Raw genomic sequence first — 18,350 nt, 5'->3', positions numbered from 1 at the left:
ATTGGCTGCTTAGAAATTAAGTGTTAACGAGCAGTTGGACAGGTGTACCTAATAAAGTGGCCAGTGAGTGTATATATATATATATGTATATGTATATGAATGTATGTATGTATGTATGTATATATGTGTGTGTGTGTGTGTATATATATATGTGGATGTAGTGGAGGGTAAAGGCACGTAACACATCTGAGTGTAATTTTGTTCAATTAATCTCAATATGTCAGGCTAATGTGCTTTCCCCATTCTCCCTTGTCCCACAACACATAACAAAACAACACAACATAGCAACAGACTAACCTGGACTAGTGTTTGCTCAAATCAATGCAACTCTGAGCTCAGCACATCAGGTTAGCTAAGACTGTGGTTGGATGGGGTGAAAAACCTGAGCAGTGTGACTCCTATGTTGACTATCGCAGGTGGCTGTTTTGTGAGGTTAGTTGTTGTAGAAAATGCAGGACATTTTTTATGGGATAATACCATCAGATCCCCATCAATTATGTATCTTTCCAGGTTTGCTCTCCAATTTTAAAACATTTTTTTAAATGCCCATATAAATAACAAGAAAAAGCAGAGCTAAGAGACAAGATGAGTGAGAATACAAAAATGAGTTATTTCACTACGAATGTTAAAATATGACTATACACAATAAATAAGATATGTCCTCAACTTTTTTGCAACGTCTGACCACACAGACACATTTACAAAAACATCTCCACAGTTTCTAGATGGGACTCATTATTGCCTCATTTCATTTAAGAAAAAAGAAAGAGAAATTCATTTGGGATCATCATCCTCCCTCTGGGTATCAGTTCATCCACTTTCTGTCTGCTAGAAAATTGTTTTTCTGCTTTATGACCCAACATCTGTCCCTTTAGTATTTTACCAAGCTAAACATATTGATTCTCACAAACATACTGACCTCAACAACAATGTGGTACCTCACAGTTTAACAAACTGAATGTCTTTGTTGATATCACTTCTTCCCCTCACCATCTGTTTAAGACTGGATACTGAGGACCTGCGAACCTGACTCACCACCTGAATAAATGCATTTCAATATGGACGCCTCTCACACACAAGCATGCACGCACGCACATTGGCAGTTGTGGTACAGTGGAGAGTTGTGGTGCTATTAAGGCAGACGGGTGGAGTTGAAGCAGTGTGTCAATAACTCAATAGCTTGTTGTCTGAAATTGCTTCCTCGTTCACTGTTCCCTACATGATGAAAACTCAAAGGTTCATTACGTTAAGTAGTAAATTGATATGTCAAACATTGATGATTCATCATAATTTTGGGTCACAACCAACAAATGTAGTGACTGTCATTTACATGTCAGTCATATGAGGTTCTGAGGGAAGTCATCACATTGTGGGAAAGTGGTACAAGGTGAATACTAGGTAGCAAATGGGGAGTGAGTATTTACACAATCAATTTCGGCATGTAGCGTTAAATTCCCCAGCATTACTGTGTGTGTGTGTGTGTGTGTGTGTGTATTTGTGCGTTTCCTGTCAAAACATTACTTTAACAGAAGGTGTGTTTGCTAATTCTTTGCTCCGGTGATCCTCAAATCCTCTAATGATATCTTTGTGTCTTTCTCCTGTCTGTTGCTGCTGTAACACTTCACTGCTCTGTCGTGTTCTCTCATGATGTCGTGTCATTTCCCCTCCCTTACCCTCAAACTCTGTTTACTGTAAAACCTTTGACTGACAATGTCAAAACCACATGTTACATATACAAAATACATACCACTTATTTATTAAGTATGGCTTACTTGTTGCCCATTTCCACAATGTTGTACTTTTACAAGAAAATATCTGAATAAGGGATGACTGATGCAAGATTTATTTTAGACAATCTATCACGATATTACAGGTCCATTATTTATCAGCTACATTTGAGATTGGGGTCTTGTTTGATAATAGATCTTAGATTGATGCTACAAACAAACCAAACAAAAGTAAAAATTGAGCTGGTGGATTGTGGGTCTCTATCTCTGTGTCCAATAGGAGGGTGATTCTCTGGGGGCGATGGAGAAGGTTTGTCGTCAGCTGACCTACCATCTCAGCCCCCACTCCCAGTGGCGGAGACAGGGCCTGCTAAAGAGGAAACCTCAGTCCTGGTGAGTTTGGTAATGTGTGTGTGTGTGTGTGTGTGCGTGCGTGCGTGCGTGCGGGGCAGGAATTGCAACTCCCTGTTCGTCACATGATACTTTTCCCATGGCATGGCCAGAAAAAAACTTTTTGAGCCGTTACGACCCCCTGCGAAAGTACAATTTTCCCTATCAGAATTTGATCTGTTTGGTTCGATAAAATTTCAAATATTTCAAACAATTTTATCCACATTCAAGTTTGCAGATCACTTAAGTGGAAGTAGCCATCTTGACCAATAGAAGGCTTCATGCGCCACTGAGCAACTCTTGTAGGAATGAACAGGACTCTGCCTCAAACACTTATGCGGTAATGTTACACCCATGGTGTGTGGCTATGGTGCTTTCATCTCTTCTGTTTTTGTTAACATCTCAGTGAGTCACCAATGTGTTATCATCTGCTGCCCCTTTGGGTGCCATTGGAAAAAATCCACTGATGTCTCCATCTTTAATTTTCTCAGCGTCTCATTGACACAGTTGGAGATGAAATCAGTTCCTTCTGTGTCACCATCAGTGCCTCCCTTTGCCTTTTTGTTTCCCTCTAACTGTCAAGTAGTCCTCATCTTTATCCAAACATTATTTTATCTTTTTTTAATCTTTGCATTATGTTGTTTGGGTTTCAGTCTGACTTTCAACACCAATCACATAGTAAATGTTGCTTGATGAGTCTGCATTTGAGGTTTTGTCTAAATGTGAGCTGTGGCTGTTATTTTTTCACTTTGCATTTACTTAGCTTTCCCTGCTGTCTTCTTCTTTGCACCTTCATTATGTAGAAACCTCATATTAAAAGGTATGCAGCCAAATCAAATGGATTTGATATACAGCAGTATTACACAACATGCACATCAGTTATAAAAAGCATCTGTGAACTAATCAACATGATTCTCCAGCTCTGTAAAGTCCAGCCAGGGAAGAATTATCTTCAGACTATTGAAAGCTGTTCTCAGTATAAATGTGTGTGTGAAACACTGCGTTCAACTTGCTGTCGCAATAAAGCAGTATAATTGAAAGCATTTGCCTCCCTAGGAAATTATTTGTTGTTACCTTTAGGGAAATTAAGTAAAGGGTAAATCCACCACATTTTCACATTATTGTGTTTACAGGTGTTGGGAGTACTACTGCATAATGGGAAAATAATTGTTTGAACCTGTTTAAGTTAAGTTAAGCCATTTTTTTGTCTGATACTGTATGTGGTGATAATTAAATTTGAGTTAATACATTTAACACATTTAAACTTGGCCATCAAGTTTGACTTAACAATACAGTTTTATAGGGTGTTAAACAAAAAAAGCCCCTTTTAATACATTTACTATATCGGTAACAACAATGTAAGTAGTTACCGTATAAGCTCACTTTGCATTAAAAATCCCCATATTAAGCTTTACTATAAAGGGTTGAAAAGACGACTTCTATTCCCTCGACCTGCTTTCGACCTGTAAACCTGATTACTGTGTGATGCATCCCGGTGGACACAGACGGTAGAAAAATGACATTGTAGGAGCACACATTTGGAGAGAGGATTCCCACTGCTGTGTAAATGGAGGATCTGTAGGAAATATCTCTTTCTCAGCTGTTAGCATGAACACCAGGTGTCAGCTCCTCTACAAAACAGTTTGCAGACGAATGCTTGTGTGGGGGGGAGTGTGTGTGTGTGTGTGTGTGTGTGTGTGTGTGTGTGTGTGTGTGTGTGTGTGTGTGTGTGTGTGTGTGTGTGTGTGTGTGTGTGTGTGTGTGTGTGTGTGTGTGTGTGTGTGTGTGTGTGTGTGTGTGTGTGTGTTTGGGGGGGGGGATATATTGAATTGAATAACAATTCAATATGGGCCAAAAAGATTGGATCCCTGCCGAGTGTGTTTGGGTGTGCGTCATTGCCTTCCCAGTCAAAAATGATAGGTTGCTTTTGTTTTATCAAATAGCAAGCTAAAAAATTGCTGTTAAAGCAGGGTCTCACCTATGATGGAATTTAACAATAGCTGAAGATGAAAATGTGTATGAATAATTGTAATTATCTCTAGTAATTCTGGACTGGTGGACGATATTTAATCAACACAGTGCTGCAGTTGGCACATGAGGCTGTCATCCACTCCAGTCAGAATGATCAGTCGCAGGGCAACAGATGAGATTGAAATATCTTTTGCATGGAACACACGCTATTAATGTCCTCCCCACACACACACACACACACACACACACACACATACATACACACACACACACACACACACACACACACATTGCCATGCTAATTACGTCAGCCTCTTCTGGAGCCATGAAAAGGATGAAAAACAGTTGAGAAAGATTTTGCAGACATCTTCCATTGTCAGCTCACTCAGTTGTCTGTGACAGTTGTGTGGCCCCTTGCAATCAAAAGTGATATCCCATTAGTCAGCGTCGCTCAAAGCTGAAGTTTATAAATAAAAAAATAACAAACACTGTGGTGTGTTGTTTGAAACAAGTGAGTTCACCAGACCTCTGTAGCCCACTCCTCATCTCTGCTTGAAGCTAGCAGCTTGAGGCTACATTAGCATAACACCCCCAAATCTCCAGCTGAGCTGTCGGCGTTAGAAGCATTGTGGAGAAAGTAGTCTCTAGGTTTTAACAAGTAAGAAGAATGCATTGAATAAAAAAAGACGGCTCATTGTTTGTCTGTTTTGAACTCTTCAGTCAGTATATTTATGCCATTATCAGACACACGCACACACACACGCACACACACACACACACACACACGAACGAACGAACGAACGAATAAAGGACAATTCATTTGTAAATTTCTTTTAAATATAATATGAGGAGAAATTTAAATGTGTTTGGGTTTTTCTCTGTGAGACAGACCACCTTATTTTTGGCTTAATAGCATCTCCATCAGGCCAACATTGGAACCTTTTTCAGTATGTTCTATTACATTTGAGTTAATCTAGATGGTACAGACAGCATGACATGGATATGTTAGACTCATATCTGTTTCTGGAAAAACAAAGATAAAGATCTACAAACAGTAACGGAGAAATTACTTAATAGTTAATTTACTCATTTAAATGCAAATAATTTGGTTTTTGTATATTAGCAGTGAAATACTATACGCATAAAAACTAGGAAACGTTCCTCCCACGAATATATATTGCCATCTTCTGCAAAACAAACAAGCATTTCACTGTAATTTGTCTCCTTTGGATGAAGACTTAGATTTAAAAATCTCTCTGCTCGCTCCCAGATTCAGGTCTGACAGTGTGATGGACAGAGAAGGAAGGTGTGATCAGACCGAGCTGTGACTGGCAGCTCTGGATCTGATATGAAATTGAGATCACAGTGAGCAAAATTTTAAAATTTTAGTTATGAAATTAGCCATCATTCCTTCTAAGGATGGAGCATACAGTATCACATGTAAATCAACTCGTTGACAGTTTGTTATTGTCTATTCAACAAGAATAGTTGTGGTTGGGAATCATAAAAACAAAGCAGGATTAACAAGGCTTACTGTTTGTTGTCCAGCTGCTTAACAAAGACCCCTTTCAGTGAGCTCAACAAGTCCATTCAGTGGTTTGAAATGAGGCATCGGCACAGCTGAATGTCTAAAGCAGCCTGGGCTCCTCTCTGCTTTACAACCCAGGTCTGAGAGCACGGCAGAGAAAACTGTAAAAAGTAAACGATGTGACAGAATATATTCCATTTAGCAGAGACACTTCTACTAAGAAAGAATTAGCCTGTCAGCTGTGATTGATTGAAGTCATACTCTGGGTATAAAGAGCAAGCCAGGAGATGGAGAAGCATATGGACACAAGATAAACTCACCATCAGTTAATAACCAGCTACTCTGTGCAGTTATTACATTTGTAACAATCTTAATTTTGTAGTTCTTTTGGCCATCATTAGGAAGTATTTTGTGATATAAGGTATTGCGATGTAACAAATGGCTTCATGGCACTGCACACATACGCCCATTTGGGAACCGGCTAACGAGGTAGCGATGGAGCTTTTCCGAGTTTTTCACACTGTCATCATGGTGGAGCCGGTAAAAAAAAAAAGCAGAAAGCATTGTTGAAGGAACAGAGAAAGAGGAAACTGCAGACTGACCGTGCGAGGTGTCAGACACAAATAAACATAGGAGCTGCCAAATATCTATTCTGAAGCTGTAAGGAGAGCTCTTTAGACAAACCTGCAAACAAAAAGCAAAAACAGTTACAGTTACAGTTCAACATCATTACATTGGTCTGTAATGGGTACATATGGCCTATCCATGCTTTATGAAACACTGATAAAATCATTCTGCTCCTCAATCTCAGATAATTAAAAGGTAGTTGAGATGTCTCCTATAGTAATTTTGCCCCCCAGTTTTGTCCACCATGCTCATACTGCGTCTTGAAAAAATCCAATAAGGCATCCACTGGCTTTTAGGAGCAGTGAGCCAAAGGCTTTAGCAGTCAAGAGGTTGACTGACAACCAACGAGTAAACAACTGCCTGTCTGTCGACCATTCTGCCTGGACCTGAATCAGTCTGCCTGCCTCTTCCTCTGGGTCTTGCATCTTTGTGTTTTTTCATTACATTTTCAAGGTGTTGAATAGGAAAATAATGAGGTCTTGCTCAGGTTTGCTTAACCATAACAATGTTTGCCATGGAAACTCATGACACACTGTTATACACCTACACACACACACACACACACACACACACACACACACACAGAAAGGGTCACCCTACACCTTAAATAATAATAATATATTTACCTTCTTGTACTGTCTTCCAACGTCTAGTTCTGTCTGTCTGCCGCCTGCTGATTGACTGGCTGTGACTGGCGCTCTGACAGATTTACCAGCTGCCTTCCACCTATGTTCTGACCGCCAGCACGGAGAGAAGTTGAGTGTAGATGTCTGTGCCTCCTCTGCTTTGTCTCACCAGCAGACCAAACCAAGCGGGGAGGATATTATCCCTGATATATATTTTCATTGGTTTGTCAGTGAAGGATAGGAATTATTTAAAGGTGAATATAGGGTTCCACTTGTATGTGCCACAGTTTTAATCTGAAGCACTTGAGGGCTGATATTCAGAACACATTTCTTTTGATATCCTATTTCTTTACGAGTTTACGCTGATCAGCTCCTGGAGAAGACTCAGACTGTACAGGAAGTCAATACTATGTGTTAATGAAACCATGGTGAGGCAGCGGAAGCTTACCAAAGACCTGCTGATGCAGAGCAGTTACATACCTGGACTGTTTTGATGTAGGGTTGTATAAGGAGCTTATACATAGTCATTGTATTACCAACAGTAGATGCTAAGAAATGTACTGCAGACAATGTACCGCTGTAGACAGGGGCAGCAGAACAACTTGTTTTAGCCACCAGTCAGTTTAAGTGCATGCTATATTTAGAACATTTGTATCGCTTTAACTTGCCGTCAGTTCCTTGTTGTTCCTTGTCGTTCCTTGTCGTTCCATTTTGTCTTCATCTTGCCCGTCTATTTCCCATGCTATTGTTTTCGCTGTATATCCCTTAGTTGATTTGTGTCCTGTATATGTTGTCTTGCTGCTTTCTTCAGTGCTCAGCCCTTTTCTTCCTCTGGACTGGTATCCACAGAGCAGGTAGACATGTATAATCGTGCATAGAAGAGGACTTTTTCCTGTGCGTTGACACCGTTTTCATTCCCTCTTATTTGGCTTCACTTGAATTTGTGTTAAAGGATGTAATCATAGAATTTATACAGCCCACACGCTGGCTGTTTTCAAAAAGATTTAGAGTGGGAGCATTAACTTCAGTCTAATTAGTCTAATATTAATGCTGCTATGACTTACTATACTAAAGATAATAAAGATTTAGTTTCAAAATTAATCTGAGCGCTTCAAAATCACTTGGATTCTTTTTCTTTCTCTCCTTTTTCTCATTTTAATCCAAATCTTTTTTTTCCTCTTTCCCTTGACTTGTCCTCTGAATCATTCTCTCTGCCTCTCGGATTGTGCACTTCTGCCTTCCCTCGCTGAGCAGCATAGTCACCCTGAGGCGGTTGCTGGCTTTACAATAACTATTACAAACCAGTGAACACCCATTTCTAAAAATATGTGAGATTATGATTAAACCAGCGGTGATGCTGTGTGAGTAGAAGGAAATGAAAGATTCAGTAGAAAAGGGGATTCAGGCTTCTGATCAATTCGAATCATATGCTGTCAGAGAAAAAGAGAAAAAAGTGTGAATTTTTAATGGGAGCCCAGATGGTTTAGTGGAACACATGTTTAATCGTGCCACTTCCTTCTGGCTTCAACACATCTCCAAAAAATTTAAAAAGATGTGGACTGTCCACTCACAACTACAAAACATATGCTTGCTTAGAAAAAGCAATAATATGCATCATGCAGCTCACAGTCATATAAAGTTTTGCGAAGAAATTTGACTGTAACGTTTGCTGTGTGTGTCCACTGCTGCACTGGGACATGGGGCCACACCAGTCATCTACTTTGAATGCATCAGCATGACTGAATATAAATTCATAAGGCCATTTGAATCAGATAAAGCAGGGCTGAGGGTTTGCCATCTCCAGCCTCCTCCACAACACAACACCGTCATTTGTTTGTGCCTCGATGTGACTCATGTTTACTCCCAGTGGACCAGTGACCCCTTGTAGCTTGGTGAATAATGGTATTACCCACTGGGCTGCACTGCTGCCTGAATGAGATAAAGACACCTTTTACAAAGTAACTCTTGATTGTTCCCAGCGTATTTTGTAGATGAATAACTGTTGTTCATTTTACTTCTTCACATTTTTCTGTAAAAATTCCTTGACGGTCTAGGAAATTATTTCCTTTAAGATGTTTATGTCATATACTGTATATGGATAATTGTTCATTTTCCTGCCTCTGGTGGACAGTTAACTATGCCGCTCTTAAAGATGCTGGATTTGTTATTCCACCTGAACACTCGAGCAGATAATTTCCCAGGCTCCTCCTCCTCCTTCTCTGTGGTAATCAGTGTGATCAGATGCTCGAGTGATTGCTTGGGATGTGCCTAATGCTGCATAGACACAGCTCCTGACGGCACATGATTATATCAAACTTCTGCAGTCAGTGATGTCTCTTGAAATATGTCACAATTCAGACAACGAATAGTCATGAATCTACCACAAAATGTTCCTCTTGCTCATCTTTTGTGTGTTAACAGTATAGTCACGCAGACACAAGCATAACTGCTCACACACTCTGTGCTACCTGTGTAAAGCTTTTTGCACAGGAGGAGAGGGAGGACGAGTTGTTTTCTCACCTTTTGTGTCACAGAAGAGGAGAGCAGAGGAAAGAGGACGCAAACGGCAACCTGTGTGCCCAGAAACAGAAAAAAACACCGACAGACAGGGAGAGGAGACATAAGAACAGCATTTGAAGCCATACACCATACTTTTAATGCAGCATATTATCTCTCTGAGAGCACGTTTCCCCAAACGGTACCTGTTTTTCCACAACGTGTTTTCATGAATTGTTTTTTATGAATTCCAAGCATTAAATCGTCACCAACACGGTGATGCAGCACATCATTAGAAAGCTTCAAGTCTTGTGATTCCATCAAGCCCCCGCACAAAGCATATAATCACGTGGTTATAATCACGTTATGAAGTTAAGAAACACTGCACCGTTTCTGTCTAAATCGAGCGTGCATCCCTACCTTTGTCGGTGAAAGATATTCATAAACATTGATTTCCTAAATTGCAAACACTCCAAGGAATTAGAATATCCAAGCCTTGTAATCCTTAATTAGCTGGTCCCCTCACAATCTTGTAGTTTCTGGCCAAGTTTTGACGTTCAGAAATCTAGACAGTGCATTATTTCTCGGTTTTTATGGCTTGTAACTTTTTCCCTGTGCGGGCTAAAAAGAAGGTCGACACACCATTAGAATCTGTGGCTTCTGCAGATTGCAATGGACCTTGTTCCCAGCCAATAGCATCAGCCTATCAAGAGATATCCTCAAGCTAAGCCAATGATATCGCACAGTCCCCATTGGGCCCACGTGGGAAAGATGGACAGTAGATCCGACCACTTATAAGAGGAGGTCATAAAACTGGCATCCCTGTGTAGCCAATAAGAAGACGAGTAGAATGGTACCAGAAGTGGCCAGAAAAAACTATTCCTGTGATCCCTTTCAGCTGTCTGAAAGCAAAAATATGGCCTTCTGATGGCATTTCACCATTTCATGAAATTATGATTACTTATTTCTATAAATCTATGTATGTACTTCTTTCAGACATATCTGTGAGTGATGTGGATGTGTTTTTGTATTTCAGAAGTTTTGTATTTAGCACTTTTTTGTTTTTTTAGAAATAAGAAATAAGACAAACGCACAGACATATCTGTAGAAATACATTCATATAAAATCCATTTTATAAGTCATTTTTTTCTGGATTTTTTGTGTTCTAAGGTGAGACATGTGGCTAGGGTACTATTTTAGTATGTAGCCCATGTAATATGCTTACAGTAGTGCTTTTTATTAATTTTTCAGATGATTTACTTGGACGGAAATAGAAATTCTGTGTTCTAACCTCTGTAGCTCTGTGTCAGTAAGGCCTAGTGTCACAATGCCACTAGAAACAACAAGTTGAGAGTGTTAGCTTCACAATGAACTCAGGGTCATCCCAGAGGGCCAAAGCATGTGGAAACTGCAGCACTTTTTTAAGGGTAAAAATTTAGGCGAGAAAATCATATATTTTCAAGTGGTTTTCAAGAGGTTAAAACATCCCTGTATAATCTTTCTCCCCCACCTTCCTTCATATACATTTCATTTCTGAATAGAATGCGGCTAGAGACATGTAGTCACTTTCACCTGGAATCATCTGTGAGGCTGTTTCAGGAAACACGTGGGTGGTTTCAGATCTTTCTGAGGGAGAGATTCAGGCAGAGAGGGGAGAGTGTGCATGACATGGATTTGTTGATATGTTTGGCTTGACAAATCATATAGAAATACAGAGACAGACACAGAGGGATGGAGGTGAAATGTTCTTAAGCCTTGTGGGGATGCATTCAAGAAGAGCTGAGACAAAAGTGGCATTTTTAGAGATGCGATATGAAATCCAGGCTGTGACAAGGTCCTTCTGTCTTTATTAAGACTATATTTCTGGGGATAACTGGAGGAGTAGCTTATGACTCACAATATGTGATAATGAGGTGTGCAAAGGTCATCAGACTATCAGCATGGGAACATTGGGCATGATGAGGGAATTATCCCTTCTGGTTCCAGAATATATTTCTGAAAATATCCCGTCCATCTTTTCCCTCCATTATAATATTAACAGTATTATCCTCAGCTAGGCCATACCAGAGGACTTTCTGTTCATGCCTGAGAAAGAAACAATAGCAGAAAAGTGGTAGCAAGGTAAATAATAATGTCATCACAGAGAGTACAAGCAGATTTGAAGAATTTTACCAGTAAGGTTGTTAAAAGCATTTGATTCTTTTTTGTAACCACATGTTTAAAACTATAAGATTGCATTGAAAGTAGTAATTGATAAAAATTAAAAAAAAGATTTACAATCACATTTTCAAGCCAAGGCTGCAACGGTGAAACATATTTTACGTAAAAATATAGTTGCTCACTCACTGTCAAGCTACAGTTATGCACGACAACTGATTAAAGCACTAAATTTGCTGAAGTTTCAATCCGTCTGAGATGTACACATTGAAACAAGTCACAGAAACTCGTATAAAATCGTCCATAAACTAAAATCTCTCTCTTAGAATTCCTCCAGGACCGTCTGCTCTTGCCCGTCCTCCCCCTGTGTCTCCATCCAAACCGCCTGGAGCTCCACATTTCTAATTACAATAGGCTGCAGATAGACGTGTGGCTGTGATGAGCAACAAGGTGCGAAAGAAACTGTTAGGGTTACATTTTATAGTGGTGTTTCCAGAAAGTGTCTAATTATAAAAATGCTAATTTGTTTGTGGATCATTACCAAGACCACGTGTAAGTCATAATATGAAGATTAAAGTGTTTTCTTTCCCAGATCTAGTCTTCACTAGAAGGGGAAGCATGACGGGTATAGCAACAGTAACTAACTGGTGAACATCTGATCTGAATTGCAAAGTAACAATATAATATGTGAAGACGTCACAGTTGATGTCTGTGTATGTCTCAGATTACATACCCAGCCCTCCGTCCCACCACACTGCTGGTTGTTGTCCAGACAGGGTGAGGTGACCTCAGTTTGGAACGGGGGTGTGTCTCTCTGTAGCGTGGGATTCTGGTCTGAAGCCAAATACATCATGATCTCTCTGGGTGTCTCATCTGCTATTTATTTGCACACTACTACGCTTGCCTTGTCTTGTTTATTGCTTTAAACTAAGGATGGCAGAGTGTTGATGGACAGAAGTAGTAGAAGAGTCTGGGTAAAGAGAGAGAGGGAAGAGGTGGAGCATGGGAAAGAAACATTCAATTCAATTTTCAATTCAATTTTATTTATAGTATCAATTCATAACAAGAGTTATCTCAAGACACTTTACAGATAGACCACACTCCATAATTTACAAGGACCCAACAGTTCTAGTAGTCTCCTCCAGAGCAAGCAACAGTGCAACAGTGGCGAGGAAAAACTTCCTTTAAGGCAGAAACCTCGGACAGACCCAGGCTCATGGTAGGCGGTGTCTGACGACCGGTTGGGGTTAGAATGAAGAGTGGAAATAACAAACAAGATCATTCCCCCACGTTTGTGGCACATCAGACAAAGGTTGAGATGTGAGTGATTTTACATTTCTGGAATAATCAACGGGCATGAGACAGAAAGGAGGTGCAGCCAAGCATGGGAGGAGAGAGCTGTCACAATTAGATCAGTGGTCTCAAACCACACGTCACGGAGAGCCGAGGGCATTGCTGCACCAGCTTTGTTAACTTATTAGCGCACTATGACTCATGGGATGCTGCATTGAGTCGGGTTGGTACACACAAACCTCCAGGGCCTCTGTGGGAAGCGGTTGTAGACTACTTACCCAGACGGTGAAAGGTAGCCTCATCAGACTCAAGGTGTTTGTTTTCCTCCTCAGTTAATTTGCATTAGCTAGCGACTTGTTGCCAAGTAGTGGAAAAGGGGAAACAAATGGTCAAACAAATGAGAATATTTTCAGCTGCAGATTAATAGACATTTGGTGCACTACTAAGTACGCACAGCACCAGGATTGTGTATGTAAAATACACAACAATAAATAAACAATAATGCTGAATCTGAACGTATGGTACAGATTAATAAGCAATATCACACTTCAAATCAAACCTTTTTTTGTAGGATGAATTAATTGTTATTCTTGGTCTATTATGAAAGTTGTTGACGGTAAAAAAAAAAGATATCACCAGTCTTATTTTTTTAAATCTGAATTTGTATCTGCACCTCATGAAAATCCTCAGCATGTCCTTATTTAGAGAACACATATATATTCATATAAGCTGTGTAACAAATAACTGTGTAATATGAAAGGGGTCACTCTTAGTTACTAACCCACATTTAATTTATTTTGGGTTTGTTCTTAAATGACCAAAACGTCAATGATTGAGGTTGTTTGCTGTGTGTTTTAGGGTCATGTTCTGTCATGTAATTTTAACAGCTGTGCTTAAATATCCAGATTTACCACAGGGAATGTGTTAGGGTAGAGATGGGGACAATGATGCAGGGTTTGGGGAATGGAGTGGAACAAGCCAACCTAATTACTTTCTGCTCTGTGGAAAGTTAGTTACTGCTTTTTATTGGCCAATTTGGTTTAATGTGCATAACACAGAACTAGAGCACAAATGGTAATATGGATTTATGTTTACTATTTTTTCTGCTCTGATCATAAAGTGCTGGAGGAACCAGAGTTTTGTTTATCACATTTGAACCGGGGATGTTAATGATTGTCAAAGAAACTGCAGTGACTTGTTGACGGCTTTGAGATCACTGACTGTGTAGTTCATGAGATACTTTTTCAAATCCCATTGAAGAGAGGGATGTCCATAATAGAAAGGTAATGTGGAAGGTGTATCAACCAGATGAGAACTATCTACGCTACCAACATGCTTTTAACAAGTTGTAGATGTGGACTTGGACTACAGTTAGTTGAATTATGGAGTAAGTAGTGTATTCCGTTGTAAACCCAAGATGTGTTTTGAGGATGACCCTAAGCTTGTGCAAGTACAGGGCTGGAGTGTTTTTTTGAGTATTTCACAACTTTGCTCACTGTTCTCCAAGCCCTCTCCTATTTTGTTCTGTCTGTTCATCACTGACATTGTGTAGTAGAGCTTTGAATACCCACAAATGGCTTCAATAAGTTTGTCCTCCATTTCTAGTACTCAGTGACGTCTCAATGATGATTGGCTTTCGCAACACATGGACACGCATTCACGCTGCCCGGCGCAAATTCATGGATTTGTGACTTTATATGTCATTGTACCGCGTGGAATTTGCGCTTTGCTTTTGGTTTGACCACCTTAACGGGACCATTTGTTAGAACATTCATAAATTAATTATTGACTTAAATGAAGTTTTAACAAATATACTCTATATAGACGTAGTTGTTGCAGGACGTGATAGGATTCATTCAAGAAATTTCTCAAGGAAAAAGAAAAACATTCTTAAGTTACAGCTTCTTAAAATGTAGGATATGCTGCTTGTACATTTTATATCTTTGGGTTTTGGAGTATAAGGGGGCATTTTTTGATGGATGAATCGATAATTGTTCTATTTTAGCCTAATTAAGACTTTGATTTGTCTTGTTGATGAACTCTCAGACTTCTTATAGTGCTTGAAATGTCTCTAGTGCAGGTAACAAAAAAAGCAGATTCAATAGGATTAAAACAGGGTTTATTTGGAAAGGATCAGATTTGGCAACAGGTAGGCAGACAGGAGAGGCAAACAAGAGCAAGGGGCAAAGCCAGCCCATAAGCACGCCCTTTATGAGGCAGACAGAGAGACAGATGGCTTGAAGAGTATGGCGCACAATAGGCAATCTGACAGAGAACTCTCTTGGCTAGATGGCAGGTGGAACTCTGGAGGATAATCCACGTAGCTGCAGGTGTGCACGTAGGTTGAGAATCAGATAACTGGAAAAAGGCAGGAACACAATGATGATACTGAACATATTTGGGATTTGGACTGTTGGTTGGAAAAAACAAGACATTCATTCAAAGACTTTGTGAAGTCTGGCCGGCAATCTTTGTTATGGTTCTCTCTCCCTCGTTTTCTGTCACCTCTACTATTTGTAATAGAGGGCACACAAACAATTGTCAAAACAATATACCTACTTTAACAACAATTTTGGCATACTAACATGCTTATAAGGACAATGCTAACATGCTGATGATCTGTTAGTATAGTGTTAACCACTAATCACGTTATAGTTCAGCGTGTAAATATGCTAACATTAGCTAATTAGCACTGAACACAGAGTGCATCGGAACGACCAACATTGCCATCCAAAAATCAACTCAATTTTTACCTAATTCAGCCACCCAATCCCAAATGATGTTGGTAGATGGACAGCAAGTTGCATGTTTTAGCCCAACAATCAAAACAAAAATACAATTTAGTGACAGATGACTCTGTGTAACCCTTGGGAAAATGAGTAAAACATTTTTGCAAGGCTACATTTGACCCAAGTTCACTGCTTTGCTTTGGGCTGCTCTGGCCTAGATTCCTCTAAAGTCTCTCTGATACGTGAATAGATAAATATATTCAGCTGTTAACTGATGATAATAGTTGAATACCACAGTCTGTACCACAGTCACTTATTTGACTAGTTTTGTGCTGACCAGAGCTGTAGGTCTCTGTTGCAGCCAATGTTCTGTCAACGTACAGTAGAATTAGATTTACTGCCAGACGGTTAATCCTAAATGAAGTAGCCTACTTTGTGTGTATGTTTGTGCGTGCGTGTGTGTGTGTGTGTGTGTGTGTGTGTGAGATGTTCACATTGAAATGCATTAATTCAGGTGGTGAGTCAGGTTTGCAGTATCCAGTCTTAAACAGATGGCGAGGGAAATAAGTGGTTTGTGTGTGTGTGTGTGTGTGTGTGTGTGTGTGTGTTTTTGTGTGTGTGTGTGTGTGCGCGTGTGTGTGTTTGTGTGTGTATGTTCGTGTTTCTAAACCTCACTGTGTTATTTGTAGGGGATAAATGACTTTGGCCCTCGTGTACAGTTTGTATTGTTTTTATTTGTAAACTGAAAAAATGAAACTTTGGATCTCAGTTTTCCTTTTTGTTATGGACCATAACCTAGATCTGTCCTTTGTGACCCACTCTCTCCCAAATCCAGTCGCCACACTGGGTTTAAGTTTAGCTTGGACCATGTGGTTGGAGAGTATAGCTTTCAGTGTTTCGCCACCCAACATTTCATTCCCCAAACTTCAGTTTCTTAAGCCATAAATACCCTTGGTGTCCCTTAGTGCTTTGGTTTACATGTAGGGACCCTCATTATGCTACAGTGGAAGTGTGATGCTCTTTTGAGCCTAGTTAGTGGTATAAAAATAGTGATTTCTTTTTACTTTACCAGTGCCCTGACTATTAGCGTTACAAGCTAATTAGCGGTTTGCGCTAAAGCTGGTCACGTTTGATTAGCATGAAACATATCCCAAAGAACAGTTGACTCTGTACCCATGTGTTATTAACCCCTAAGTTATTTTGCGCCGGAATTGTCCTTTAAGTAATATTTTAAATTGAAATATTCAATGTCTTGAATGATAGAACTATGCATGACCGTATACTACAGTGTTTTTCCCTTTGTTTGTTTTCACCTTAGGTAGGAACCGGCCTGCCTTCTGTGACATGCCTGGTGCTGTAGCCATATTCATCAGAACTAAGACATAAATGCTGACACAACACCCTTAACAGTTTAGTCACTAAAATATTTCTAGTAAATTTGAGCAATGAGGCAGTTAATCTATTCCATCCATTTCCAATGCTGACCTGCAATTCCTCATTCAAGACACTAGTAAGCCTCTCAACTGTGGATGCCACCACGTATGTTGTTGAGTCATCAGCATACATTGCCATTTTTGTATTTTTTAAGGTTAAAGGTAATTTATTGGTAAATATGGAATGGCCCCAGACAGCTTCCTTGTGGAATTCCACAGCTTACCGATTTTACCTCAGAAAAACTCCCATTAAAGCACAGCTTCCTATTTTCTAAATAACTTTCTAGCGAAAGTATTGCAGTTTAATGGAAACCATAACATTTTAGTTTTTGTAATAACAATTTGTGATCAATTATATCATAACAGCACAGCTATAGGTTCATCATACTAAGAAAATTCTCACTTGCCTTTTCAGGGCTTCTGTAGAATTATCTGATTGACAGAAAAGAACATTGACAGAAAAGAAAGAAATCAACTTAATCAGATGCAATTGGTACAATAGAAGCTAAACCAGCAATCTTACTGCTGGCCCTTAAAAGCCTATAGGCTCTAATGTTTGCCCATGTGTCCAACTCTAGTTTGAAGGCAGTGTTGTCGGCCCCTCTGTCAAGCGGGGCGTTGGATCTGTCCGGTATCCCTCTGGTGGCCCGGGACATGGAACGCCTGTGTGCATACCTACAGCGCCATGCGTCCATCGTGGTCAGCCTGGAGCTAGGCTTCACCGACCTGACCGACGAGGCGTTTCTCCTGCTCCTGCCCACGCTGGCCAGCCTTCCACACCTGGAGACCCTGGCATTAAATGGAAACAGGCTGACCAGAGCTGTTCTGAAGGAGCTGACTGACGCCCTGAAGGTCCGCAAGTCTTTTAATATTTTCATATATTTGTCAAATATAATTCCAATATAGTGGAATAATATTAGTGTAGTTCCTGTAAAGGGGAACCCTTGCTTTCTGTTACAGAGATTGTTGTTGCCTAATTTTAGGAACTAAACCTAGAAACTAAAAAGTAAATATGGGCATTTGTAACTCCACCGCATCTAAAGTAGTCCCTGAACCATCAGAGGGTACTAGCCCCAGCTTTTTTGGCATGTATAACTAGGTGAGGTGAGGTCCTGCTAGTTTAGATCCTGCTGGAGGAACTGCATCTAGTCTCTGGTTCCTCTGATCCAAACGCAGGTAAGTTTCTAAGTTTCTCATAATAATAATTATAATGATAAAGTATGTTTGCAATTTAGCAGACAACGATGCTAGCCATATTTATAAAATAAAATAATAAATAAATTATATAACAATTTAACCGAACCCAAACGCACCGTTTCGGTTCAAAACGAATAAATGTACCATGTGCCACTGCTAGTGTGTGTGTGTGTGTG

General features: G+C 39.9%; 1 protein-coding gene across 1 annotated transcript in view; it reads left to right on the top strand.

The window, feature by feature from the left end:
* lrrc75a (leucine rich repeat containing 75A) overlaps positions 1-18,350 on the top strand; it is a 39,343-nt gene that overhangs the window by 18,220 nt on the left and 2,773 nt on the right. The window contains exons 3-4 of the mRNA XM_034866735.1: positions 2,008-2,120; positions 17,556-17,829. Coding sequence (XP_034722626.1) covers positions 2,008-2,120; positions 17,556-17,829 — 387 coding nt within the window. The remainder of the gene's footprint in view (positions 1-2,007; positions 2,121-17,555; positions 17,830-18,350) is intronic.

Source organism: Etheostoma cragini, chromosome 3, assembly GCF_013103735.1.
Source record: "Etheostoma cragini isolate CJK2018 chromosome 3, CSU_Ecrag_1.0, whole genome shotgun sequence".
Taxonomy (NCBI): Eukaryota; Metazoa; Chordata; class Actinopteri; order Perciformes; family Percidae; genus Etheostoma; species Etheostoma cragini.
Note: the sequence above shows the minus strand (reverse complement) of the source record. Positions and strands in the feature narration are given on the sequence as shown.